Below are 27110 nucleotides of genomic sequence, written 5' to 3'. Positions count from 1 at the left end.
TCTTCAGTACATGTTAGTTCTCTAAAAGGTGAATGATTGTGCTCCTGTTAAACTGATACCTGCTACGAATCACATCATCACAGTAATACAGAGCAAGTCGCAGCTCAAATCTGCAGTGTCTACTTACTCTTCTGGGAAGATCATGTTCCAAGATATCTCCCTCCTCTGGTGTGCAGTCCACACAAGCACACGGAAGCCTGGCATTTTCTTAGAGCAAGTAGACTACAAACGTGATTTATGTTTTCCAACCAGTAAGCAGCCTATCCTGTTCAGACGAGTTAACAATGCAATTTAATGTATGCATTGCAAATAACAAAATACTTAAATTACGTAATCAAATGTTTTATTATTACTACTGGCTTAAATACGTTCCTAAATGCAGAAATTATGCTAGGAAATGATACTGTTAAGACACATCTCATTGTCTGCCTGGTCTGAGGCACATGTTAATTAGGATGCCGGTAAGGGTCAATTAACGGCACAATACAGATTTATGAATCAAACGAATACTATGCTAATGAGAAAATTGGTCTCTAAGGGGATGTTGTTATAATGTCATGATGAGTGATGCTTTTTGACGGTAAATGGCGTTTATACATCATCTGATAAAATACTGTCATGTTAAACACTATTACTGGCATGATAAAGGAGACGGTAAGTTTTATGGATTTGGGCCATTGTCTGGTAACCCAGCAAAAAGGTGTTGAGCGAGTGGTGGTGTTGGGTGTTGCATGGATAGACATTAAACACGGGCAAAATTTCAGCCCATTTTGACACATGGTGATGGCAATGTGTCAAAATGTAGAACCATTCTGCGTGTGCGTTTCCCTCTCTCAATCTGTGGGTGGTAAGAAATGTGTAGTTTTTGTTTAATTCCTAGCATAGCCTGTACCTGATCCATGACATTGGCTGTGAACATAGTTCCCTGATCACTGCCAATACGCTCAGGCAGTCCCCACCAGGCAAACAAGTGCCGTATTGGCTCAAGAAGTCAAGACCAATTATACAAATAGTCCAGTAAGCACATGAGCATAAGAGAAAGAGTGTGTGTGTGTGTACCAAGAGTGAGAGAAACAGGTTTAAAAATAAAAGCAGCAGCATTAGAGCCTTGAAAAGCAGAAACCATGACAGCTCTACCAGTTGACAAAAAGGGTAGCTGCAGGGTAGCTGCATGATTTTTAATTAAAAAAGGAAAAAAACAAAATTAAAAAAAAATAAAAAAAATAAACCCAAACAACCAGAAAAGCTGTCACTTTGTCACCTTTGGCAGGTTATGGTGTAAAAACATAATTGAAAAATAAATAAATAAAACAAAACAAAAGTAGCTATCACTGTGTCCCTTATGGCAGATTATAGTGCAGGAACATAGCCATTTTCACCTGCTTTTCTCCAAGACTGGAGTGTTTTTTTTTAAACTGGTCAATTATTAACTCTCTACGCATGTATGACACAGAAGAAAAGAATTAGCGGCTCTTGAGTAGCTGATGCAATTTTGTATTCTTGCGTATGCGCATCAAATATGTATATTTCCGACTGTGAATGAAATCATTATATCGTAATCAATGCAGAAAGATGCTCAAAGACATTTGATTGAGATTTAAAGGCAGACATTTCATACCCAAATAGTATGTTAGGTCAGGACACTGCTACTGCATATTTATTATTATTATTATTATTATTATTATTATTATTATTATTATTATTAATAATAATAATAATAATAATAATAATAATAATAATAATAGTCGTTATTAATCATCATTTTCAACACTCTAAACAAAGAAAAAGTATGAATATATGTATGTAAATAAACTAAATTACCCTCAAAAGTGAGCAAATGTTGAATGATTGAATATATATATAATTTGCAAATATAAAGGTATCATTATTAATACAACGTAGTAGCAGTAATAAGGGAAGCAATGTTACACATTTAAATGTAAACAAAAATAAACCGGTACCTGTGGATCCTGCCCAATGTTTTCCTTGTGGTAAATTTTCAGATGTTTCACCATCAGAGACATCGTTTGATTATATCCAAGAATTTTCTTGCACATTTGGCATTTCACCTTTTTCCTTTCCTCGCCCTCAAATACAGAATATTTCCAAAGAGATTTTGCTTTTCCTCCTCTACTTTCTGCCATGTTTTTCCTATGGCTTTGCCCAAGAGTAGAAAAAAAAACACGTGAGCAAAACTCTGCCTAAAATTGGCTTGTCTAGAATACAGTGATCATTCTATATAAGGAAATGTTAACTTTAAAACATACATTACATTGGTTTAGACATGTATTCATGATGCAAAAAGCGAATTTTAGTAATATTGTTTGTGACTGCAGGTCGGCTCTATGCAAAACATGCCACCTCTGCCACCCCCCCAAGTAAAGAATCGACTCCTCATCCTTGGAATCAACTCTCAAAATTTCGAACGTCAGAATCGGGAATTGAATCTTCTGGGAATCGACTCCCAGCACTAATGCAGAGTTGTCATACACAACATACAAATCACACAACTATTCTGGCTCTTCAGTTTTATTCATTACAAATTATAGGCTTTCAATATTTTCTTCCCCCTCATGTAACTTTCTTCTCATTCTTCTGTAGATCAGTTAGTTTTACAGACTTCTTTATTTTCACTTTCTCTAAGAGAATGGATTGTAAAGCCCTGGTTAGCACTCCTTTAATGGGGAGCAGTGATAATGTTGCTTGGGCTAATAAGCAGTAAGACAATGGATTTTCAGTCCTTGGTTAGCTCTCCTTTAAAGGCTGGGCAGTAATAATTTAAAGCCAGTAAGAGGTAAGGGAATGGATTTGATAAAGCCTTGTTTAGCGCTGCTTTAAGTTTAACTTGATTTTAAAGCACTGTTAATAAGAGCCTACTATCTGGTGCCCCGCTAGTAAAATGGTCAGGTCAAAATTTAAGTTAGAACTCAAAAGTTTCTTTAGTGTACTGTAGCCTGAGCTGTGTTCTCTCTCCTCAGGCCCCACCCTGCCTGTGAGTGCTGCTGGCAAAGCCTCTTCATACAGACAGCCTGCACTGGTCCTCTTCATCCTGTGCTGTCTCTTACTGGTTGCCATCATCGCCCTCGCTGTCTATCGTGAGTATTCACACACTGCTGTTTGTTAGCAGGGTTTCAAATCGCTTGTGTGGTATTCTCTAACTTAATCATAACCTCAAAATGTGACAATTTCACAAACAACTGATTAAAAGTTTTGTTGATTAAAAGCATAAGTTGATTAATTAAATAATGTTTCACATTCAGTTTTATTCTCCTTTAGATTTTCAAGTCCATGAAACTGCTCTAAACTGATTTTGGTTTCTTCAATGAAAGTCAAGGAAAATGTCATGAATATCAAACTTGTATTCACATAAATGGGCTTGTAAAAAGAGCATTATTATTTATTTCTTAGCAGACACTTTTACCAGTTTCCCATGACCAGTATGTGAAGCATGGACAGCGAATATCACTGCATTCCAGAGTCAGATTTACTGAACTGATTAATCAGCTCTAAGAATGTGTAGAACAAGCTGGTTGAGTGCATTTGACTGAACAAAACTGTAATTCACGCTTCTCTGCTTGCCTGTGTTTGTTTTTCGTAGATTTCAGAACTAAAGAAGACCTTGAGAAATACACCAGCCTGCACATTAATAGGCTACCACAAAATCAGAGCCAGCTACTAGATAAATACTGTCCTCTCAAAGAAGGCTCTTCAAAGGGTGAGTATTATTAGTATTAACAGTGGACTGAAAGAGAGCGATAGTATTCACCTCTCTCTCTCTCGATCCAGACGGGTCAGGTTTGAAAACACAGCATTGACTGGGGGTGGGGTACTAAATAGGGTATCAGTCCTGGCTGACAGTCCAGTCACCACTGCCTCACCCCTAGTTCTGCAGGTATCCCCAGGCGATGGCAAGTTGGCATCCCCCGGCAATGGTGAGCTGGCATCCCCGGGTGGTGCCGAGCTGGCATCCCCAGGCGATTGGTGAACTAGCGTCCCCAGGCAGTGCAGGACAGAAGCTGACCCTCGGGCCCCCTTTCTAAGATGGCCGACTTCCAACCCTGGAATGAATTGTCTGGCCATCTGAGTCCAGGGCACTCTGTTCCCTTTACACAGTGCCCTCACAGGTCGGGAGGAAGATTTACCAACAAGAATCACTGTATTTCTGCCACACTCCCCCATTCTGGGTGCTGGGAATGGCAGCTCCTCCTTCTCGGGCTCTTGGGATGGCAGCGGCTCCCTCTCTAGCACTGCCTTCCTGGCTTGTCTCTGGGAATGGCTGCTCTTCTCCTTCTTGCTCTTCCAGGCAGGTGGCGACTCCTCCTTTTCACCCCGGAGGGGGCACACTGTATAGTGCCCAAGTTCTGCACAGGCGAGGCACCACGGTAGGGTAGTCCAAACCACTGCTCCAGGTGGCTTGGGAGGCAGAGGGGACCGACTCTGGCTTTTGCGATGGCAGCTGGGACTTCTTTGGTTTGGGAGGTGACAGTGGTTGTTGGTTCTGAAGCCAAAACCAATCGCCTCCATCTGCCACCTCCCCCTTTGCATAGGCTGCATGGATGCCTGTGTCTTCATATGGACAATCCTCAGCCACACCACAAAGTCCCTTCAGCCATCCACTGTTCCTGCTCCACTTGCCAATCCTGGGGTGGCCCTGTTCTGAGGTCTCGGGTCCACCACCTCTTCCTTTCCATTTTGACACACAAAAAAGCCCAATCCTTTTTCTGCGCTTGAGTCCCACTTTTGACACCACGTGTGGTAGAGTGGCCGTGTGTCTAAGGTAGTCAGGAGGCAGAAAAGAGACTCAGAACTTAAGAACTGCAGGTTTATTTTCATAAAACAAAATTAACAGCAAAAACCAAAACAAGTCGTGCAAACAAAATGAAACAGAAAATCCCTCACTATCACAGCGAAGTTTTAAATAAAAATACAGGAGTATTTGTGTCTCTTTGGCAGCAAAAACTCCTTGTTTCCAGCTCCATGGTCATCTACCTAATGGAGCTCTGGGCTCTCCTTTTATAGCATGTGGCTGCTCCCAATTAACACCAATTATTCCATTTAGGAGCAGCCACATTCTCACATGTTTTTGGCAGGGACATGAATTAACCCCATCCCTGCCTACCACCACCAAAACACACAAAACACTGCACTTTATTTACAAGCACGGCTCTCGTCCTGCCACAGGACAAATAAAGCACCCCCCATATATTGATCTGTCCCATGTTAATGTTGAGAATCTAGCCTTGTGTTGTAGGTTCAGCCCCCTTCTTCAGATCTGCAGATGTTTCTGTTTAACATGCACTGCTTCTTTCTCTCATTGTGCAGAGCGGGTTTGTTGTCCAGAGAAGTGGGTGCAGTCCAATGGAAAGTGCTACTACTTCTCAACTGATACAATGAACTGGCACTCCAGCCGGGCTAGCTGTGTGTCAATGGGAGCAGACCTGGTGATTATAGAGAGTGAGGCAGAGCAGGTACAGTTTGACCATCATCTTTACAGAGCTTTGTTTCTAAAGCTCATGAAACACCAGGCAGCTTTCAGGAAACTGCTTTTCTGGCAGCTGTTGAAGACACTTGTTGATTGCGACATTTTCAAACCAAGCTGCTCAAATCAAACTGCTTGATCTCCACTAGAACTGATAGGAGTATTTTCTGTTTAGAGATTCTTATTGAATGCAACTAAAGCCCAGACTGCAGAGAATCGCTACTGGATGGGCTTGACTGACTCCGTTACTGAAGGAGTCTGGCTCTGGGTGGACGGCACTCCTCTCAATGACAAGGCACAGTAAGAGCTTCAATCTCATTCTGAAATCACTGCTGAGGATTAAAAGGACACAGCAGCAAGCAACCTAGTTATTTTCTACTGACATTGTGTGATACTGACTGGCATTGCTGATCATCTCTTTCACTAAGTGCTGATTAAGTGTTGCAGTGAAACAGTGAACATGTCCAGTTTAGTGCTGTGATACTGACTGGCATCGCTCCTCATCTCTTTCAGATACTGGTACGATAAGGAGCCTAATGACCGGAAGGGAGGTGAGGACTCGTCCGGGGAGGATTGTGCATGTCTTGTGTACCAGCCAGATCACCACAAAGTCTGGTTTGATGTATTGTGCACACTAGAACGATACAGGATTTGTGAAACCATGGCAGTGATAATCAATATATAAAACCAATGGGAGTCTGTTTCACTTTCTCTCTCTATTTAGAAAGCAAACAAGCCAAAAAAATGAATCCCACAAGTTACTTACATTTCAGTTTATTAAACTATAGTATCTAAGTATTTTTATGAAATATATTTTAAAAAATACACATGAAACCAAACCAGAGCTATTATAGAGTTTGTAGATTCAAATGCCATTGTGATTATTGTTTTTGTATTTCCCCTGACGTTTGCAATCATTTATAAAAACAGATCTAGAGAATAATGATAATAACTCAGTATTGGAGGAACAGAACAATTACAAACATCCCTTAGAAAAGCTTCCCATAGTAAAAGCACAGCAAAGTGTAATGAAGCACAGTGAAAGCATGGGAAAGCATAGGCAAGCATTGTAAAGCACAGAGAGGTATGCTAAAGCATATTAAACATGGCAAGCCAGGGTAAGCTCTGGTAAATGCATAATATAACCATGGGAAAAGTGCAATAATACCATATAATAGTAAGGGAAGTGAAACACACACCGTATGACTCACCCTGCATAGCACGCGGTCCAGCCTTTACCAGGTGAGCCACTCAGGGACCCTTAAAGTGAATATTGATAGGTATGAAAGTGTAATAATGCTTTGCTTGCCTTTGTTTCAGCTTTTCTCAGATGTATTTGTTAGTTTCTTTTTAGCTGTTTGAACATTAAAATAATTATATAACTCCCAAGCATCCAACAATATTATTATTATTATTATTTATTTCTTAGCAGACGCCCTTATCCAAGATATCACATTATTTTTACATACAATTACCCATTTATACAGTTGGGTTTTTACTGGAGCAATCTAGGTAAAGTACCTTGCTCAGGGGTACAGCGGCAGTGTCCCCCACTGGGGATTGAACCCACGACCCTCCGGTCAAGAGTCCAGAGCCCTAACCACTACCCAACACTGCTGCCGTATACCAGTATTCTTACCACAAGATTGCAGTAAGAATACCAGTATTCTTACTGCAAGATTTGTTTATCTTAAATCAGACATGTACATGCTCAAAAAAGCATGTGGGGGTTATTATTTTGTTGCCCAGACAGCCAGACACAGATGCACCAGGAAATTATATCCGAGGTCAAAACATTAGGTTACTTACCATTACTGTTACTTACTAACTCTGGTTCCTTAAAAGAGAAGATGACCACCAGACATTAAGTATGGGATATGCCTGCCTATTGGCAGGTATTTACTGAGCTCTTTATATTAGAGCTGCCGATAGGCCCCTTCCTGGGGTGACATCCTCGGTCCCTCCTACTCAGGGGTTAAAACCGTCAGCCCATAGAAGCCATTTCTCTTTTTGCATTGAACCAGTGAGGGCGACCGATGCGACCTCGCTGGCTAGTGGTCGTCGTCTTCTCTTTCAGGGAACCAGGGTTACGGTAAGTAACCTAACGTTCCCTTTCAATTCGAAGACAACCACCAGAAATTAAGTATGGGACAGCATACCAGAGCAGTCGTGAGGGAGAAGGAACGGCAGCATATGAGCGACGCAACAGAACCACATAACCCAAGATTAGCGGTGCGAGCGTGCAACCTCAAGGACCCCCGTGCCTAATGAAGGCAAGGAAGGATCTATCACGTTAAAGCGGTAGAACCTGGAGAAAGTATGCGGCATAGCCCAGCTAGCCGCAGTACAGATATCAGACAGCGAGGCCCCTCTGAAGAGAACCCAAGATGTAGCCAACCTTCTGTTAGAATGCGCGGCTATCCTCCCAGGTGGGGATCATACGCAGTCGAGTCTGTGTACGCAATCCAGTGCGACAGTCGCAGCTTCGAGATGGGCTGTCCTAGGGTCCGTATCCCGTGACAGACAAAGGGCTGGTCAGAATGACGCAGAGCTTTTGTCCTATCCACGTAACACCTCAATGCCTGCACCGGGCAGAGGAAGAATCTCCTATCCTCCTCCAAAGAAAACGGAGGTGGATGGAAAAACTCCAGTTCCACAGATTGGTTCATGTGATCACCTTAGGGAGGAAAACAGGGTTTGTACGTAGTGACACCCTGCTGCCTACGGGGGCATGGCACACAGAAATGGCCACTAAATACACCTTCAATGTAGAAGGTGACCTACCAGCATTGAGCAGTTCTTGCAGAAACTGCAAGATAACTGGCATAGGGCAAGAGACTGGGTCATAACCCTTAGTTAGACACCAGTTCTGAAAGTACCTCCACTTGTAGGCGTATAAAAAAAAAGCTGGGAAAGGCTGTGGGCGGGGAGCTACGGCCTGTCGGAACACGGACCGGTGTCGTCCAGGGGACCTGCAAAAAGGTTGCAGTCTGTCCCATCAGTGCCGACACGGAGCTCGGAAGTGGGGGCACACTAGTTTCCGAGGCAACCTTGGAACTAGGCTCCACCTCAATAGAGAATGCAGGCTCCTCTCCTTCCTCCATCTCAGTGAGGAAGGAGCCCTCACCCCAGGAGACCGCTATTGATATAGCATCCTCCTCTGCCGCTCACCCTGAAGTCTTTTTTTTTTTTTTAAAACTGCACTGCAGCTAATTATCGCAGCACAACACAGGCAAACACAGGTTGTGCGGCAGGGTCAGCATACAGGTGGACGGGCAACAGTTACTATAAAATATTTATTTATTTATATTTTGCCCAACTGCACGCACGGCAGCTAGCGAAATCGCTCAACGGCGGGGTTACAGCAGAGCCTAACCCCGGCGGAGGAACTGCGTTCTCCCCAAGAGTGTTTAGACTTGAAAAGACACACACACGCACTCCTTTAAATCAATACTGCACACGCAGTGGCACACATACGACAGACAGCAAAGAAAACGCAAGCGAGGCAGGCTGCTGAAGAAAGGAGAATAAGAGGCTTAATTTGAGAGCCACTGATTCCACTAAAGCGGCAAGCCAGCTTTCAGCACAAATGCAGGGGAACTGCAGTCGCCTCAGGAAAGCTCTTAATTTTATGCTCAGTTGCTAAATACAGAGGTCTTAACTTATCATCTTGAGAGGCAAAAAGAGAAATGGCTTCTGTGGGCTGATGGTTTTAACCCCTCGGTAGGAGGGACCGAGGATATCTGATTATTAATCAGTTTGAATTAAAGTGTTTTAAGTTATATATTGTTTATTTATCATGCTAGATGTTTTTTATTTTATTCTGAGACAACTTTAAGGTTTATTATTTTCCAATACCTGTTAATTAGTAGTTCCTTGATAATTTGCTATTTCCTGTACTAAAGTATTCTTTGATGCCTGTGTGTGTAATGCAGTTTAAGGATATTCAGATATATAACTCCCCTTCTACATGTATTTTTTATATATATAAACTTAATTCCTGGTGAACATTCCCATAGATTTGACAACTTTCATTTTAAGTTCTAAGCAAAATAAAAAGCATTTTAAGAACTGAATACCAGAAAATGTCTTCTACCAGCATAATGTCAAATAAAATAAATGTTGAAAGTTTTACTTTTATTCTAAGACAACTTTAAGCTTTGTTCTTGTCCAATACATTATTATTTGTTCCTTGATAATTTGCTATTTCCTGTATTCAAGTATCCTGTGATGCCTATGTGTGTGTGTGTGTGTGTGTGTGTGTGTGTGTGTGTGTGTGTGTGTGATAGTTTAAGGATATTCAGATATAGAAATCCCCTTATACATTTATTCTTGTTTATATAAAAATAAATAACTTCATACCTGTTGAATATTCTCATAGTTTTGAAAACTTTCATTTTATCAAGTTATAAACAAAAAAGGCAATTAAAAATTGAATACCAGAAAATTGATTCTACCCATCATAATAAATAAATAAATTGAACATTTGAAAGTTGAACTAACTAGTGATTGATAAAGAAATTGATTTGACACAGTATTCATAAGGGCTCATCAGTAAGTGTCAGGGTGCAGCTGTTAAAAAGGGTCTCCTTCTCTTCATTTGTAATCTCTTGCATGAGGGAGCTGCTCCAATTTATCTAAAACTGCCGAACTATTATTTGCCAGTAACCTCCAATTTATACAGACTAGAATAGAATGTTTTCAGGACTTCATTGATCTGCTTTGGCTGTGAAATAATAGTACTATTAGAATCTTTAATCATATCAATGGAGGCCAGATGTTCAGATTGTTTTAATCTCAACGCCAGGCCTTTCTGCATGCTCATAATATAACTGTCTGGACTTCTGCATTAGAAATTCTGCTTTAGTTCTAGTCAAACTTTTAAATTTCACCTTCAATCCAGCAAGGTTTTTCACTTTGTTTTCAGTAAAAAACATATTTTAGTTCTGTTTCTAAATGAGAAATGTGCTTCTTTCTTGATCTGCTAAGACTGGACGCACACGAAGTGCAGCTGCTTCTAAAACCCTTAGTCACCTCCCACATCGAATGAGGGTTAATATCAGGGCTAGAGTTAGACTGGACGCACACGGAGTGCAGCTGCTTCTAAAACCCTTAGTCACCTCCCACATCGAATGAGGGTTAATATCAGGGCTAGAGTTAGACTGGACGCACACGGAGTGCAGCTGCTTCTAAAACCCTTAGTCACCTCCCACATCGAATGAGGGTTAATATCAGGGCTAGAGTTAGACTGGACGCACACGGAGTGCAGCTGCGTCTAAAACCCTTAGTCACCTCCCACATCGAATGAGGGTTAATATCAGGGCTAGAGTTAGACTGGACGCACACGGAGTGCAGCTGCTTCTAAAACCCTTAGTCACCTCCCACATCGAATGAGGGTTAATATCAGGGCTAGAGTTAGACTGGACGCACACAGAGTGCAGCTGCGTCTAAAACCCTTAGTCACCTCCCACATCGAATGAGGGTTAATATCAGGGCTAGAGTTAGACTGGACGCACATAGAGTGCAGCTGCGTCTAAAACCCTTAGTCACCTCCCACATCGAATGAGGGTTAATATCAGGGCTAGAGTTAGACTGGACGCACACGGAGTGCAGCTGCTTCTAAAACCCTTAGTCACCTCCCACATCGAATGAGGGTTAATATCAGGGCTAGAGTTAGACTGGACGCACACGGAGTGCAGCTGCTTCTAAAACCCTTAGTCACCTCCCACATCGAATGAGGCTTAATATCAGGGCTAGAGTTAGACTGGACGCACACGGAGTGCAGCTGCGTCTAAAACCCTTAGTCACCTCCCACATCGAATGAGGCTTAATATCAGGGCTAGAGTTAGACTGGACGCACACGGAGTGCAGCTGCTTCTAAAACCCTTAGTCACCTCCCACATCGAATGAGGGTTAATATCAGGGCTAGAGTTAGACTGGACGCACACGGAGTGCAGCTGCTTCTAAAACCCTTGGTCACCTCCCACATCGAATGAGGGTTAATATCAGGGCTAGAGTTAGACTGGACGCACACGGAGTGCAGCTGCTTCTAAAACCCTTAGTCACTTCCCACATCGAATGAGGGTTAATATCAGGGCTAGAGTTAGACTGGACGCACACGGAGTGCAGCTGCTTCTAAAACCCTTAGTCACTTCCCACATCGAATGAGGGTTAATATCAGGGCTAGAGTTCATCTCCAAAAAGTCTTTTCGGCCAACAGACAAATGTTTGACCAAATGTTTATAAACTTATTGCTTATATTTACGATATGATCACAAATCATTTTTAATAAGAAGACATTTATGTAATCAAAGGGCTTGGGGGGGTACCAGGGTTTTATAAATGCTTGTTAACTCATGCATCGTGTATACATATACATAGACGAGACAATCATTAGAACCCTGGTTTTAATTTTTTCACATACAACACCAATAATTGAAAAGGAGAAAGGTTAAATAATGTATTTCGATTTTAAAAAACAAACAAAAAAAATATTCATTCAGCATTAAAACTGCATTTAATATGAAATATACCGTCGCACACAGAAATAGGATCACAGTACAACTTAGCGTTTTTAAAAATACATGTTTTAAACAGGGAAGTTTTGTAAATTGAGTGTAGACGTTAACACTTCATGCTGATTTGAACTCGGCTGTCACCAAGATAAGCACCAACTAAGACATAGCTTTACAGTAATCTAATGTGATCCATCTGTGTCTCCATCCATTTGTGTTTCCTTCCATATGATGATGTAGATATCCTTCTGCCTGGTGTTGATGGCTGAAGTGTAATGCTGGCTCTAGGGATCAGCTTATTTCGACTCCCTGGTGCATCAGCACACACAACGGCTGCAATGCTGGCTCCAGGGATTAACCACTGTGCGGCCTCCTTAGCCCATTGAGTAAGGATAAATTGCAATCTTTGCACCCGCTACTTTTATATAAAAATATTGCGATTTATTTTCTGGTATTGTACCAAAAAATGAAAAAAACGTATTCCTTTTGTTATGAGATATTGGGGAGATATAGATGTGGTCTCCTTTAAGAAGAAAGGTATGCTGGATAGCATCAGATCCCTTGTCAGCTGATGGCAAAGAAGAGTGGGAGATCTGAGGAAGCAGCACAAGGGAATATCCACTACAAAGTATCCTGAGGGCATGAGATGATTTTTAATGGTTAGGTTTAGGGTTAGGGTTAGGTTTTAGGGCTGGAGTTGCTTAAGGTTAGGGTCAGGGTCGGTTGATTTCGTAGAGTTGCCGAGCTCTGGAAGTGAAAGGTTGGAGTGCTTGGCAAACGCACTAGAATCATCTGATGCCCTCAGGACACTTTCTAGCAGATATTCCTTTACGTTGCTCTGAGGAAGATAGTTTGTTTAAGTTATTTATATCCAGAATAACAACATTTTAATGACCTTATTCCCTGTTCATGTGAATGGCAGATGATACGTCCGTACTGCAGTTTGTGTTTAAATGTCCATACTTTACATTAATACAATAATCCAGTATTTTACGATAATCACCAACGTTTATTTATTTAATTCATTTTTTTATTGCATCTTTGTAATAGTGGCTTGATGTGGGAATCTCTTAACTGCATATTACATATTGGTGACCATAATAACTGATGACTAATACAGATTTTTTTTTTTTTGCTTGGAGTAGGAAAAGAAAAAATAAAGTGTTTTTTTTTACTTATGCAACCCGTTTTTAAAGTTAACAATACTATTTTTCAATATTATTCAATAAAACATGACTTTTACTCCAATGCACACACCAAATGAAAAAATATATAAGCCTGTAGATTTACGGTTTTGTGTTGTTTGCTTCACCTGCGGTGTATATAAATTCAATTAAATCAACCTAATTACATTTTTAAAACCTCTAATCAGAAAATAATAAAACGATTTTCATAGGGCCCTAACTGTTAATGTTAATTTGTGATGTTAAAGCTGAAAATCAAGCTAGAAATTACATTCAAAATCCCCATTTCTGTAATGCTAATAATACCGAATATGGAAAAAAATAAACAGTGCTTTGTTTAAATTTCCAATGTTATTGCATATGTTATCCCTTTACAAGAGATTGCTGATGGCCTTAGAAAAAAAAAGTGATACATTATCCATTGCACCGGTGGGTGCTGTATCTGTTTAGGAATGCTGAATGTATCTGACCTCTTTTGGACAAAATATTTCCAATTTAAGATTGTGTGTTTTACAAGGAAAGTAATTATATAGCAATTTATTACAAGTTTTAACAGTTCTTTCAAAAAACCCAAATAAATTCCTTATTTAAAGGATTGTGTCTGTTTTTTTTTTACTTCAATTTATTTTTTTTGCCAGGTTCATTAATGTGAGTAAGAGCTTCATGGCGTGCCTGGAGTCTTCACTTCAGTATACAGGTTACACAACTGATTAAACATGCCCTGGTGATAATTGCTTCTTTGTGCATTATTTGCTAGATCAAAACTGTACTGATGACTGATATGCTGTAATGTAAAAGAAGCCTTTACTTCAGAATAGGGGCTGCAAAACCCTTTATTAATTACCTATATGCTTCTAATAAGCTCTTAATTAATGAAAACTTCAGAATAGGGACTGCAAAACTATTTACTTGTGACCAACATCCTCTTAATAAGCCCTTTACTGGAAACAAAGTCTAACTCTGGGATAGAGTGCTATCCATGCATGATCCACTCTGTTTTGCTGCTTTATTACCAAGGTATTACTCATATACAAGCTGCTAGTAGGACTTAATATGGCCAAGAACAGTCTTCACTTCAGTATAAGGCATGCAAATCCTTTATTAATGTCCAGTAACCTGTTAGTAAGGCATGTTTGAAAATAAGCATAATAAGTACCTAACAAACTCTTATTAGGAGGCTATACATGATGTATTATGTGCTAATTAGTCACAAATAAGTATATAATAAATGCCTAATATGTAATGCTTAAAATAGTGTTACCAATCAAGGAATAATAAATTCACATACGTACATATTCAAGAATGGAGATTCCAAATAAAATGATTAACCGGAAAATGCAGGAAAGGGTAGGCTACATCTAATGTACTGTTTGGAAAAATGACGCTATAGTTGTATTTACTGAAGATAATGTACATTTAAGTGTAAGTGGCTATGCAAAGTCATGTATAGTTTTGATTAAAATATGACAGCAAAAAGTGAAATTCATCTCTGCAGCCGCGGCACCGGCAGGGGCTGCTGCATTCGCTAGAAGCTGGTCTACGTAATTCATAAATTGTAACCCCAACAGCAAATAAAAAAAAACAGATAATTATTTCCATGTGAATTAGCAATAGTGTTAATGTAGTTTTCAAACCTTATTTTTTTCTCCTTTGGACAGTGGGATTAATTTTTTTCTTCTTAATTTACCCTTATGTTTACACTGGATATATATATATATATATATATATATATATATATATATATATATATATATATATATATATATATATATACAGTACTGTGCAAAAGTTTTAGGCAGGTGTGAAAAAATGCTGTAAAGTAAGAATGCTTTCAAAAATAGACATGTTAATAGATTATATTTATCAATTAACTAAATGCAAAGTGAGTGAACAGAAGAAAAATCTAAATCAAATCCATATTTGGTGTGATCACCCTTTGCCTTCAAAACAGCATCAATTGTTCTAGGTACACTTGCACAAAGTCAGGGATTTTGTAGGCATATAGTCAGGTGTATGATTAAACAATTATACCAAACAGGTGCTAATGATCATCAATTCAATATGTAGGTTGAAACACAATCATTAACTGAAACAGAAACAGCTGTGTAGGAGGAATAAAACTGGGTGAGGAACAGCCAAACTCAGCTAACAAGGTCAGGTTGCTGAAGACAGTTTACTGTCAAAAGTCATACACCATGGCAAAACTGAGCACAGCAACAAGACACAAGGTAGTTATACTGCATCAGCAAGGTCTCTCTCAGGCAGAAATTTCAAGGCAGACAGTAGTTTCCAGATGTGCTGTCCAAGCTCTTTTGAAGAAGCACAAAGAAACGGGCAACGTTGAGGACCGTAGACGCTGTGGTCGGCCAAGGAAACTTACTGCAGCAGATGAAAGACACATCATGCTTACTTCACTTCGCAATCGGAAGATGTCCAGCAGTGCCATCAGCTCAGAATTGCAGAAAACAGTGGGACCCTGGTACACCCATCTACTGTCCGGAGAAGTCTGGTCAGAAGTGGCCTTCATGGAAGACTTGCGGCCAAAAAGCCATACCTCCGACGTGGAAACAAGGCCAAGCGACTCAACTATGCACGAAAACACAGGAACTGGGGTGCAGAAAAATGGCAGCAGGTGCTCTGGACTGATGAGTCAAAATTTGAAATATTTGGCTGTAGCAGAAGGCAGTTTGTTCGCCGAAGGGCTGGAGAGCGGTACACGAATGAGTGTCTGCAGGTAACAGTGAAGCATGAACTGTGGTTAGTTCTCCAAGATGTTTGGGCCAACCTACCTGCCAAGTTCCTTCAAAAACTGTGTGCAAGTGTACCTAGAAGAATTGATGCTGTTTTGAAGGCAAAGGGTGGTCACACCAAATATTGATTTGATGTAGATTTTTCTTCTGTTCACTCACTTTGCATTTTGTTAATTGATAAATATAAACTATTAACATGTCTATTTTTGAAAGCATTCTTACTTTACAGCATTTTTTCACACCTGCCTAAAACTTTTGCACAGTACTGTATATATACAGTGCCTTGCGAAAGTATTCGGCCCCCTTGAACTTTGCGACCTTTTGCCACATTTCAGGCTTCAAACATAAAGATATGAAACTGTAATTTTTTGTGAAGAATCAACAACAAGTGGGACACAATCATGAAGTGGAACGAAATTTATTGGATATTTCAAACTTTTTTAACAAATAAAAAACTGAAAAATTGGGCGTGCAAAATTATTCAGCCCCCTTAAGTTAATACTTTGTAGCGCCACCTTTTGCTGCGATTACAGCTGTAAGTCGCTTGGGGTATGTCTCTATCAGTTTTGCACATCGAGAGACTGGAATTTTTGCCCATTCCTCCTTGCAAAACAGCTCGAGCTCAGTGAGGTTGGATGGAGAGCATTTGTGAACAGCAGTTTTCAGTTCTTTCCACAGATTCTCGATTGGATTCAGGTCTGGACTTTGACTTGGCCATTCTAACACCTGGATATGTTTATTTGTGAACCATTCCATTGTAGATTTTGCTTTATGTTTTGGATCATTGTCTTGTTGGAAGACAAATCTCCGTCCCAGTCTCAGGTCTTTTGCAGACTCCATCAGGTTTTCTTCCAGAATGGTCCTGTATTTGGCTCCATCCATCTTCCCATCAATTTTAACCATCTTCCCTGTCCCTGCTGAAGAAAAGCAGGCCCAAACCATGATGCTGCCACCACCATGTTTGACAGTGGTGATGGTGTGTTCAGGGTGATGAGCTGTGTTGCTTTTACGCCAAACATAACGTTTTGCATTGTTGCCAAAAAGTTCGATTTTGGTTTCATCTGACCAGAGCACCTTCTTCCACATGTTTGGTGTGTCTCCCAGGTGGCTTGTGGCAAACTGTAAACGACACTTTTTATGGATATCTTTAAGAAATGGCTTTCTTCTTGCCACTCTTCCATAAAGGCCAGATTTGTGCAGTATACGACTGATTGTTGTCCTATGGACAGAGTCTCCCACCTCAGCTGTAGATCTCTGCAGTTCATCCAGAGTGATCATGGGCCTCTTGGCTGCATCTCTGATCAGTCTTCTCCTTGTATGAGCTGAAAGTTTAGAGGGACGGCCAGGTCTTGGTAGATTTGCAGTGGTCTGATACTCCTTCCATTTCAATATTATCGCTTGCACAGTGCTCCTTGGGATGTTTAAAGCTTGGGAAATCTTTTTGTATCCAAATCCGGCTTTAAACTTCTCCACAACAGTATCTCGGACCTGCCTGGTGTGTTCCGTGTTCTTCATGATGCTCTCTGCGCTTTAAACGGACCTCTGAGACTATCACAGTGCAGGTGCATTTATACGGAGACTTGATTACACACAGGTGGATTCTATTTATCATCATTAGTCATTTAGGTCAACATTGGATCATTCAGAGATCCTCACTGAACTTCTGGAGAGAGTTTGCTGCACTGAAAGTAAAGGGGCTGAATAATTTTGCACGCCCAATTTTTCAGTTTTTTATTTGTTAAAAAAGTTTGAAATATCCAATAAATTTCGTTCCACTTCATGATTGTGTCCCACTTGTTGTTGATTCTTCACAAAAAATTACAGTTTCATATCTTTATGTTTGAAGGCTGAAATGTGGCAAAAGGTCGCAAAGTTCAAGGGGGCCGAATACTTTCGCAAGGCACTGTATATATATATATATATATATATATATATATATATATATATATATATATATATATATATATATAGAGCACAGAACTACCAGCAGGAGGCGTTCGTGGCAGGCTGAAACCAAGCCGGGCACCACAGCAAGGCACAGCTGGATTGATCCGTGGCTGTCTTGAAATCAGCTTGCCATGAGTTCAAGGAGTTAACTGCATGATAGGCTACAGGTGCTGCTAGCAGAGGAAACAGAGTTTGCTTATTAATTAGTAATTCCCTCGTTTGGCCAGCACCTGTGGCCTATTTGGGCTGCAATACAGATCCTTTATAAAAGCTTTATTTTTCTGTGTTCGAGAGACCACTTGGACTGTCTGAACCAAGTGGTGAAACGCAATACAAATCTGAATGTATCCCTTTGGAAGAGAAGCACTGGAGGTACAGTGAATGAACAGGAGCCTGTGGACATTGCTGCGAGACTACTAAGATCAGTTTGTGTTTTGTTTATTTTTACTTCTGTAAAGAAACCTGCCTCGAGTTTATTCTTTTTGTTTGTTTGTTATTTCTTTTGATACTTTGTACTTTAAGCTATGAAGTGTTGCAAAAATGTATCATTATTGTGATTTGTGTTTCCATGGATTCTGAAGTGGTACAATGTCCAAATGATTCAACAACATTTGATAGAGATGCTAATTTAAAAAAAAGTTATTTTTAATAATGCAACTGGCCCCTCAACTCAAAGATTTTTTTGAGAGCCATCAACTTGTGTGGAAACATCCACAGAAAAAGGATGGCTGTTTTTTAAAAATGTAGTACTAGAGGCGCAAAACAATTACATCCCAAAAGTAGACAAATCTAAATCTAAAACAAAATTGCCCAAATGGTTTAATAGATCAATTAAAAAAAATATTCAGCGAAAAAAGGCACTTTACAGAGCGTTTAAAAGGGACCAAAAACAAAGTACACAGAAAGAGTACTTGGAACTGCAAACACAAGTCAAAAAGGAAGTTAGAAAGGCCAAGAGAGAGACAGAAATAAACATTGCTAAGGGCGCTAAAACCAATTCCAAAATGTTTTTCAATATTATAACAGCAAGAGAACATTCAAAGATGAGTTTAAATGTCTAAGAGACACAAATGGCAAAATCATAGATGAAGAAAAAAAATAGCAAATATATTAAATGATTACATTTCACAGGTTTTTTTTTTTTACAAAGGAGGACATGGACAACATGCCCCACATGTTGACCTGTTCCTATCCAATTTTAAATAACTTTAGCATAACAGAGGCATAAGTGTTAAAGGGACTAGGAGCTCTTAAAATAAATAAATCCCCTGGGCCGGATGAGATCCTCCCAATAGTATTATTATTATTATTATTTATTTCTTAGCAGACGCCCTTATCCAGGGCGACTTACAATTGTTACAATATATCACATTATACATTATTTCACATACAATTACCCATTTATACAGTTGGATTTTTACTGGAGCAATCTAGGTAAAGTACCTTGCTCAAGGGTACAACAGCAGTGTCCCCCACTGGGGATTGAACCCACAACTCTCCGATCAAGAGTCCAGAGACCTAACCACTACTCCACATTGCTGCCCTAGTACTCAAAGAAATGAAAGAGGTTATTTACAAACCGCTAACCAAGATCATGCAACAGTCTTGACACGGGTTGTACCGACAGACTGGAAAATAGCAAACATAATACCGATCCACAAAAAGGGAGACAAAACCGAACCAGGTAACTACAGACCAATAAGCCTGACTTCTATTATATGTAAACTTATGGAAACTATAATAAGATCCAAAATGGAAAATTACCTATATGGTAACAATATCCTGGGAGACAGTCAGCATGGTTTTAGGAAAGGGAGATCATGTCTAACTAACCTGCTTGACTTTTTTGAGGATGCAACATTGAAAATGGATAACTGCAGAGCATACAGCATGGTTTATTTAGATTTCCAGAAAGCTTTTGACAAAGTCCCGCATAAAAGATTAATTCTCAAACTGAATGCAGTAGGGATTCAAGGAAATGCATGCACATGGATTAGGGGGTGGTTAACATGTAGAAAACAGAAAGTAGTGATTAGACGAGAAACCTCAAAATGGAGTGAGGTAACCAGTGGTGTACCACAGGGATCAGTATTAGGTCCTCTGCTATTCCTAATCTACATTAATGATTTAGATTCTGGTATAGTAAGCAAACTTGTTAAATTTGCAGATGACACAAAAATAGGAGGAGTGGCAAACACTGTTGCAGCAGCAAAGGTCATTCAAAATGATCTAGACAGCATTCAGAACTGGGCAGACACATAGCAAATGACAAGTGTAAGGTACTGCACGAAGGCAATACAAATGTGCATTATAAATATCATATGGGAGATAATGAAATTGAAGAAGAGAACTATGAAAAAGACCTAGGAGTTTATGTTGACTCAGAAATGTCTTCATCTAGACAATGCGGGGAAGCTATAAAAAAAGGCCAACAAGATGCTCGGATATATTGTGAGAAGTGTTGAATTTAAATCAAGGGAAGTAATGCTAAAATTTTACAATGCATTAGTAAGACCTCACCTTGAATATTGTGTTCAGTTCTGGTCACCTCGTTACAAAAAGGATATTGCTGCTCTAGAAAGAGTGCAAAGAAGAGCAACCAAAATTATCCCGGGTTTAAAAGGCATGTCGTATGCAGACAGGCTAAAAGAATTGAATCTATTCAGTCTTGAACAAAGAAGACTATGCGGTGATCTGATTCAAGCATTCAAAATCATAAAAGGTATAGACAATGTCGACCAAGGGGACTTTTTTGACCTGAAAAAAGAAACAAGGACCAGGGGTCACAAATGGAGATTAGATAAAGGGGCATTCAGAACAGAAAATAGGAGGCACTTTTTTACACAGAGAATTGTGAGGGTCTGGAACCAACTCCCCAGTAATGTTGTTGAAGCTGACACCCTGGGATCCTTCAAGAAGCTGCTTGATGAGATTCTGGGATCAATAAGCTACTAACAACCAAACGAGCAAGATGGGCTGAATGGCCTCCTCTCGTATGTAAAATTTCTTATGTTCTTATGTTCTTAACTAATTATTTAATACATTTAAAAGATGCTATAAAACTAAAACTATAAATACAAAACTAAATGTTACATTATTAATTGCCAAAACTTTAATTTATAATTATCTTTATTTCTATTACATATATCCTAGCATTTATTATTTCACATACAAATTACTATATTTTTACTTGCTAAGTAAACACTTATTTCTACCTAACCCCAAGCACCACAATGATAGCCGTATTTTGGGGGACGAGATCCGGCGCTCCACCCTGCTTTCCCTGTCAATCTTCTCCTATTTCCTTTTTAAGTCTGAATCTCACAGAGTTCGCTGTCTAGAGTTTTCAGTTTGTTTTCTGCAAACCTTCGACTCCATTGCTTCGCAATGTCAAAACTTCGTGCTGTAGTTTTTTCCTCCGTCTCGGATGATTCCGAGTTTGTCCCTGCTTTCCTAACCTGCTCTGATGATCCTCAGCAACTCCACAAAGCCGGCAGCTGCACCGCTCCAAAAATCATTTACAGCTTCATTATAAAGACTGGCCCATCACCAAACTGCTCAAAGCCCTTTATAAAAAAAGGCATCATCATTCTGTCTGGTTTGGATCGGCTCGCTCTTTTCAGTCTTTATTGCCAGGCAATTTCAGCTAAGCCTATCATTCCTCCCAGCCTGTCAGCCACTGTTCAGCCTGCGTGCAGTCCCACAGTATGCAATCCTCCCCTGCTCTCGTCCCTGCTTCAACTCATAGAGCAGCCGTGCACCAGACAGTTCCCGTCTCACAACCAGCCGCTAATATTCGCCAGGAATTTTTTGACGACATGAGAACTCTGATGCAGCCAGTAGCAGATGCCATCTCCTCCATTAACACCAGGCTTGATGATATTGATAACCGCATTCTGGCTTTATCAACAACAGCTGCCATTCCTTCATCCTCTATCACTGCAGCATTAACCCCAGCTCCTACCCCCAGAATCCCAGCTGCAGCCCATACAGCAGATCTTCCGATATACAACCTGGCTTCTGCATTAGCATCCGGATCTCAAGCTCCTACTTCCATCCACTGTCATTCTCTTTCCACACAGATTCACCGCAATATCATTGAAGGTAAAGATTTTAATCTTGTCTCCATTCCCATCGCCACTTACGAGTTCGTGGATCATCGCATTGTTGATTGTGGAGACTTATCTGTCACTTTAAAATCATGTGACCCTTGTTTTATGAAGAACTCTCATTGGGCGAATTTGTCACAGCATTTTCAGTATACAGAGATGTATTGTGCTCTACCTATCATTATTATTATTATTATTATTATTATTATTATTATTATTATTTGTTTATTTAGCAGACGTCTTTATCCAAGGCGACTTACAGAGACTAGGGTGTGTGAACTATGCATCAGCTGCAGAGTCACTTACAACTATGTCTCACCCGAAAGACGGAGGACAAGGAGGTTAAGTGACTTGCTCAGGGTCACACAATGAGTCAGTGGCTGAGGTGGGATTTGAACCGGGGACCTCCTGGTTACAAGCCCTTTTCTTTAAACACTGGACCACACAGCCTCCTACCCCCAACGTCGTCAGGAACTCCACCAATACATGCAATACATCGTTGAGCTCTCTCTCAGATACGGAGGAACGATATTCTACGAATATCACAAAGCATTTTCTGCCAAAGCAGCCTCATTTTAGCCACTGACAACCACATTGTCAATTGGTCCAGCTCTGAGCCCTTCATCATTTAAGCCATCTCGTTCCTCCCCCTTTCAGTTTAACAGCACTCTTCTAGCTCCTAATCAATTCATTCTTCAGTTTCTCCTGATTGCTCTACAGCCAGAGATCGATATGGGCATCCCCTCTCCTTTTCTGGACCTAGACAAATATGCAACAATTTTAATAAGGGTTCCTGCTTATCAAAAACATGTTCAACATTGCTCACTGTATTCACCCCATAAACGTACCTGCATTGGCTCAAGCCCTCAGTAATCACCCAGACCAACAGTTAATTTCTTACTTGATTGATAGCTTAACTAATGGATTTTCTAACTGTCTTTTCGCGCTCCCTTCTTTACCTTTCATTTCTAATAACCTTCGTTGTGCCATCAACGAACCCTCAATTGTCGGCTCTCTAATTCAAACTGAAGTTGATAAAGGCTTCATGGTCGGTCCACTATCTGTCCCCCCCCCCCCCCCCCCCAGATTTCAGCACTTCGTTCCCACAGCATCTCCAGCACCTCTCCAAGTTCCGCAACACCAGCACCTAGTATTCCCGTGAGCTCTCCTGTCTTCAACCTTCTCCAATCTGCTAGAAATGACATGTCTGCTGCCCTAGCCCTGTCAACAAGATCACCCTACTACACCCTACAGCCTGGTATTCTTTCTCCTCCTTCTACGCAAAAAACAAATCCAGCCAGTTCCATTTAATAAAGACTGGATCCTAGCTTTTATCGTCCACGCATAAGGCATTCTACACCTTTCTGCTTCCACAATCAAATCTTACATCTCTGGAATTCAGTTCCATTACCGTCTCATGTCGGTGTCCTCTCCGATTCTTCTGGCCATTCCAGCAATCCGTCTAATGTTCCATGGCATATCTAAGAGTTCCCCTCCTACTTCCTATATCTTCGGATACTCTACAGTTGCTCATATCAATCTTGTGAAAAGGCTATTTCAACCCCTTCGACTATCTCCTCATGGAAGTCATGTGCTTAACTGCTTTCTTTGGATTCCTCAGATGCTCCGAATATACAGTCCCTTCCCTGTCCAGCTTTCCTTCTCTCGGCATCTGTTCCACTGACATTTCCTTTGTTCCAGATTCTCATTTCCTAATTATGCTCCGCATCTCTAACAAAAATCAACTTCGTCAGGGTCAATTTATACAGCTGTCAAAGATTAATTCTCCATTATGTCCCTACACCGCCATGTCTAGACACATCTACAGCAAGAAGCCTTTCCTCATGACAGATCCGTTGTTCACCAGCTCCTCCCATGCAGTACGTACAAGACATTGGTTCTCAACTCACCTTGCCTCTCTCATCTCCAAAGCAGGCCTTTCTCCTCAGTTCTACACTCCTCAGTCCTTTAGAATTGGAGCTGCCACCACAGGAGCAAAAGCCAACATCAATCAGCATCTTATTAAGAGCCAAGGGCACTGGTCCTCCTCAGCAGTAGAATCATACATATGCACATCTGTTTCCGATATAGCTGCAGCTCACCAAAAAATTGTTAGCATGCCTGGAGTGGGGGCTACCTGATCCGTCGGGTCCACCAGAGGTTTTCAAAAACACACACAAGAAAAATCCCTGTTTGTCTAGAATTTTAGTCTTTTCCTCCTTTTATAAATGTTATGCATTGTTTGTCCCACGGGTGTGGGGTTATGCGGGGAGCCGGGGGTCCAACCTTTGGGGGTAAGTGAGGTTAACTTCCCCGACCTCTATGGCCGCCGCCATCCATGCCTCCGTGAGGGGGGGTTCTCACCGTGTGAGTCAGAGGGGACCTCCGGCCACACACTCTATCCTTTAGCAGCTCCTGCTCTTTAACTTGCTCAAAACTGAAACTGGGTTCTATTCTATCATTCCTTTTCCAGGTTCTTCAGAGCCCTTCCTCCTACACGACTGCTGCTCCGCAGAGCCTGTCGTGGGCTCTGCTTGTCTTCGAAGCCACTCTTTCTCCTGTGGCAAAGAAGGCGCCCGCCGGTAGGGAACCTCTTTCCTTTCCTAGCCTATCCCCCAAGGCCACAGCTCAAACTACCTCTCCAAGTAACTACCTCTCGCCCCATGAAGTAATATATACAGTCAGACATACCAATGCATCAGACCTGAACCCAAGTCTCTGGAACACCAGTAGTCTTTGAAATACACAACCAAGTCCAGTTAATCCAGTTGATTCAGGGAAAATGACCACAGTCCAAACCTTGTATCCCGTGCTGCAATTTGCAATCCTGATTTATGTATATACTGGCAGTCCCGCTGGAATCATGGAAATAGGGCTACTACTCCTCCTCCCTTTAGTGGGGATCAAGAATCCTATGCAAAGTAAACAAGGAAGCAGGTATCAGAATTTCACACAAACTGAACTCCAATGGTTGTAATCCTTTTTGTGATATTGCCGTACTCAATACGTATTCAATAAATGTTATAAGCAATGTTTTAATTTACTGCAGCAGTGATAGGTTTCTGATCCTGTTCCTTCTTTTACTAAAGGTTGCCAAAAGTTTTAGTCTTTGGTGTTTAACAACGACAAAAACAGTACTTCCCTTGTTTCTCCAGCTTTTCTTGATCCAGTTCCGAACGATACCTGTGTTTCCTTATTTATTCAGTGTTCGCGTTGTTTCCCTTGCAATCCCCTTGCTGGAGTCCAAACAACATGGCTGCCTTCCTGCACGTTCTCACCCTCCTCCTCCTCCTCCTCCTCCTTCTTCTTCTTCTTCTTCTCCTTCTTCTTCTTCTTCTTCTTCTCCTTCTCCTTCCTGCCCAACTCGACTCCTCTCTGTATTTTTGGTTTCGGTTTTATAGCAGTCTCTCAATTGATGCAGAATGGCACGCACCTGTGGCAATTAATGTCTGGAGCCTATGAAAGGTATGTGACTAATTGTGCAAAATTATGAATTAGTGAACAAAGTAAAGAATAAACAATATGCACACATATTCAAAAACACCACATTATTCAAAATAAATCACACACATTATCTTAAATAATAATAACAATTTACACAAGGCACACACCTGCACACAATTGTAAATTATATACCACCCCACACTCTAAATTAGTCACTTGTGACATAATTTAGATTGTCAGAAGACGCTTCCTCATGATTATTGATTGTTACTGAAAAGTAACTAGGCAGGAAATGTTATCATGCAATTAATATGTTTTTAACAAGTTCCTTTCCATTTTAAGCGATGCCCGTCAGCTTACAGCATGGCAAAGGTGGAATTTAGAAATACTCAAAGGGTTTGCCTCTGTGGATTACGATTTACCAGACTTAATAACTACTTCAGAAGGAAATTCCTGTTTCTGCAATCAGGGCAGCTTCTAAACAAAACTCTGAAAAGTTGATTTAGTGGGTTTCGTTTATTGCACACAGTCAAAAAGAGGAAACTTAACACACTTCATCACCTTTAATAGTAATAGTTTAATAGTAGAAAGTGGCTTAAAATAGAAAAATATATACAGAACAAATACCATGTCATATTAAATGGTAAGAAATTAAAAAAAATGAAAAACAACATAGATTCTATGAAGTAACCATTTAATAAATAGAAATATTAAGATATTTAATGTCATACAGGAAGGGCCTGTTTTGGAGACTGGACACTGGATGATAGCATAAAGGTAGAGACAGGATGGAAAGTGGAAATCAAAGAGAGAAGATGTAGTTTCTTAGGCAGAAAAGGGACTTGAAAATCTCGTCACCTTATATATAACACCACTTTTTTACAGTGTTGAAGTACATTTGTAAGTGTAAGTGTATGGAAGGCGTTTTCTACTAAAATTAGTGCATGTGGCTGAACCTGTGACTAGTCAGTGATTTCTATTGTACGACACCCACAATTAAACCTGACCCAGAGAATCACAGAATACAGCTGTGTACAGAGTATGAAGGCAACATCTTAAAGCATTTCTGGAAACCATATTAGGTCACAGGTCAAAGTGAAGGGTGTCTTTAGATTTTGCTGCTGAGTTTCCACAACACTGGAAATATGAAGTTTCAGCTGCAATGGTTTATGAGATATTAACTGTAGTACATGCAGCGACGATGGGTCAGTTCAAAACAAAATCTTAAAACATTCTTGCTTCCTCTTTACAGAATAACCTCTCACTTGTGTAGTTGATTTTGGGGAACTGTGTCTTTATAATTACATTTACAGGAAGACTATCAAGCCACAGAGTTTTAAATAGCTGCTCTAGCTCTTGTAGGTTTTTCCTGTGTTAGCTCCATTCTGCTACAATCCTACAACAATCTAACAAGATGTCTGGTGAAGTTCTCTACTCCAGTGTCAAGTTCACTCGGAAACCAGGTGACCAAGCAGCTGCTAAACTATGTGCAGGTGAGCATTGTCTCTGTAAACTTGGTGCTTTATTACATGAAGAACGGGCTCCCTTTAAAATTGTTGCGTACATTTTTCTGTGCTTTGCTGACACGCTTGACTGGGTCTCAGACTCCGCTGTGTAACTCTCTTTGCCAGTTTGCAGTGGTAAAGAGCTGCTTTGCTGTAACCAGACTCGGGTTTCTAATG

The 27110-nt window shown here is 40.5% G+C and overlaps 1 protein-coding gene across 2 annotated transcripts in view; it reads left to right on the top strand.

Moving 5' to 3' along the window:
- The window catches only part of LOC117970350 (C-type lectin domain family 4 member E-like), a 59624-nt gene that overhangs the window by 19856 nt on the left and 12658 nt on the right, over positions 1-27110 (top strand). Inside the window, exons 2-6 of one of the 2 annotated variants that reach the window (XM_034918165.2) lie at positions 2979-3095; positions 3599-3715; positions 5323-5468; positions 5655-5779; positions 5993-9630. In XM_034918165.2, coding sequence (XP_034774056.2) covers positions 2979-3095; positions 3599-3715; positions 5323-5468; positions 5655-5779; positions 5993-6164 — 677 coding nt within the window. In that variant the 3' untranslated portion in view covers positions 6165-9630. Of the gene's footprint in view, positions 1-2978; positions 3096-3598; positions 3716-5322; positions 5469-5654; positions 5780-5992; positions 9631-27110 lie in introns of those variants that run through there. The other variant, XM_058993532.1, reaches the window with a different exon arrangement.

Source organism: Acipenser ruthenus, chromosome 20 (genome assembly GCF_902713425.1).
Source record: "Acipenser ruthenus chromosome 20, fAciRut3.2 maternal haplotype, whole genome shotgun sequence".
NCBI classification, from domain to species: Eukaryota; Metazoa; Chordata; class Actinopteri; order Acipenseriformes; family Acipenseridae; genus Acipenser; species Acipenser ruthenus.
Note: the sequence above shows the minus strand (reverse complement) of the source record. Positions and strands in the feature narration are given on the sequence as shown.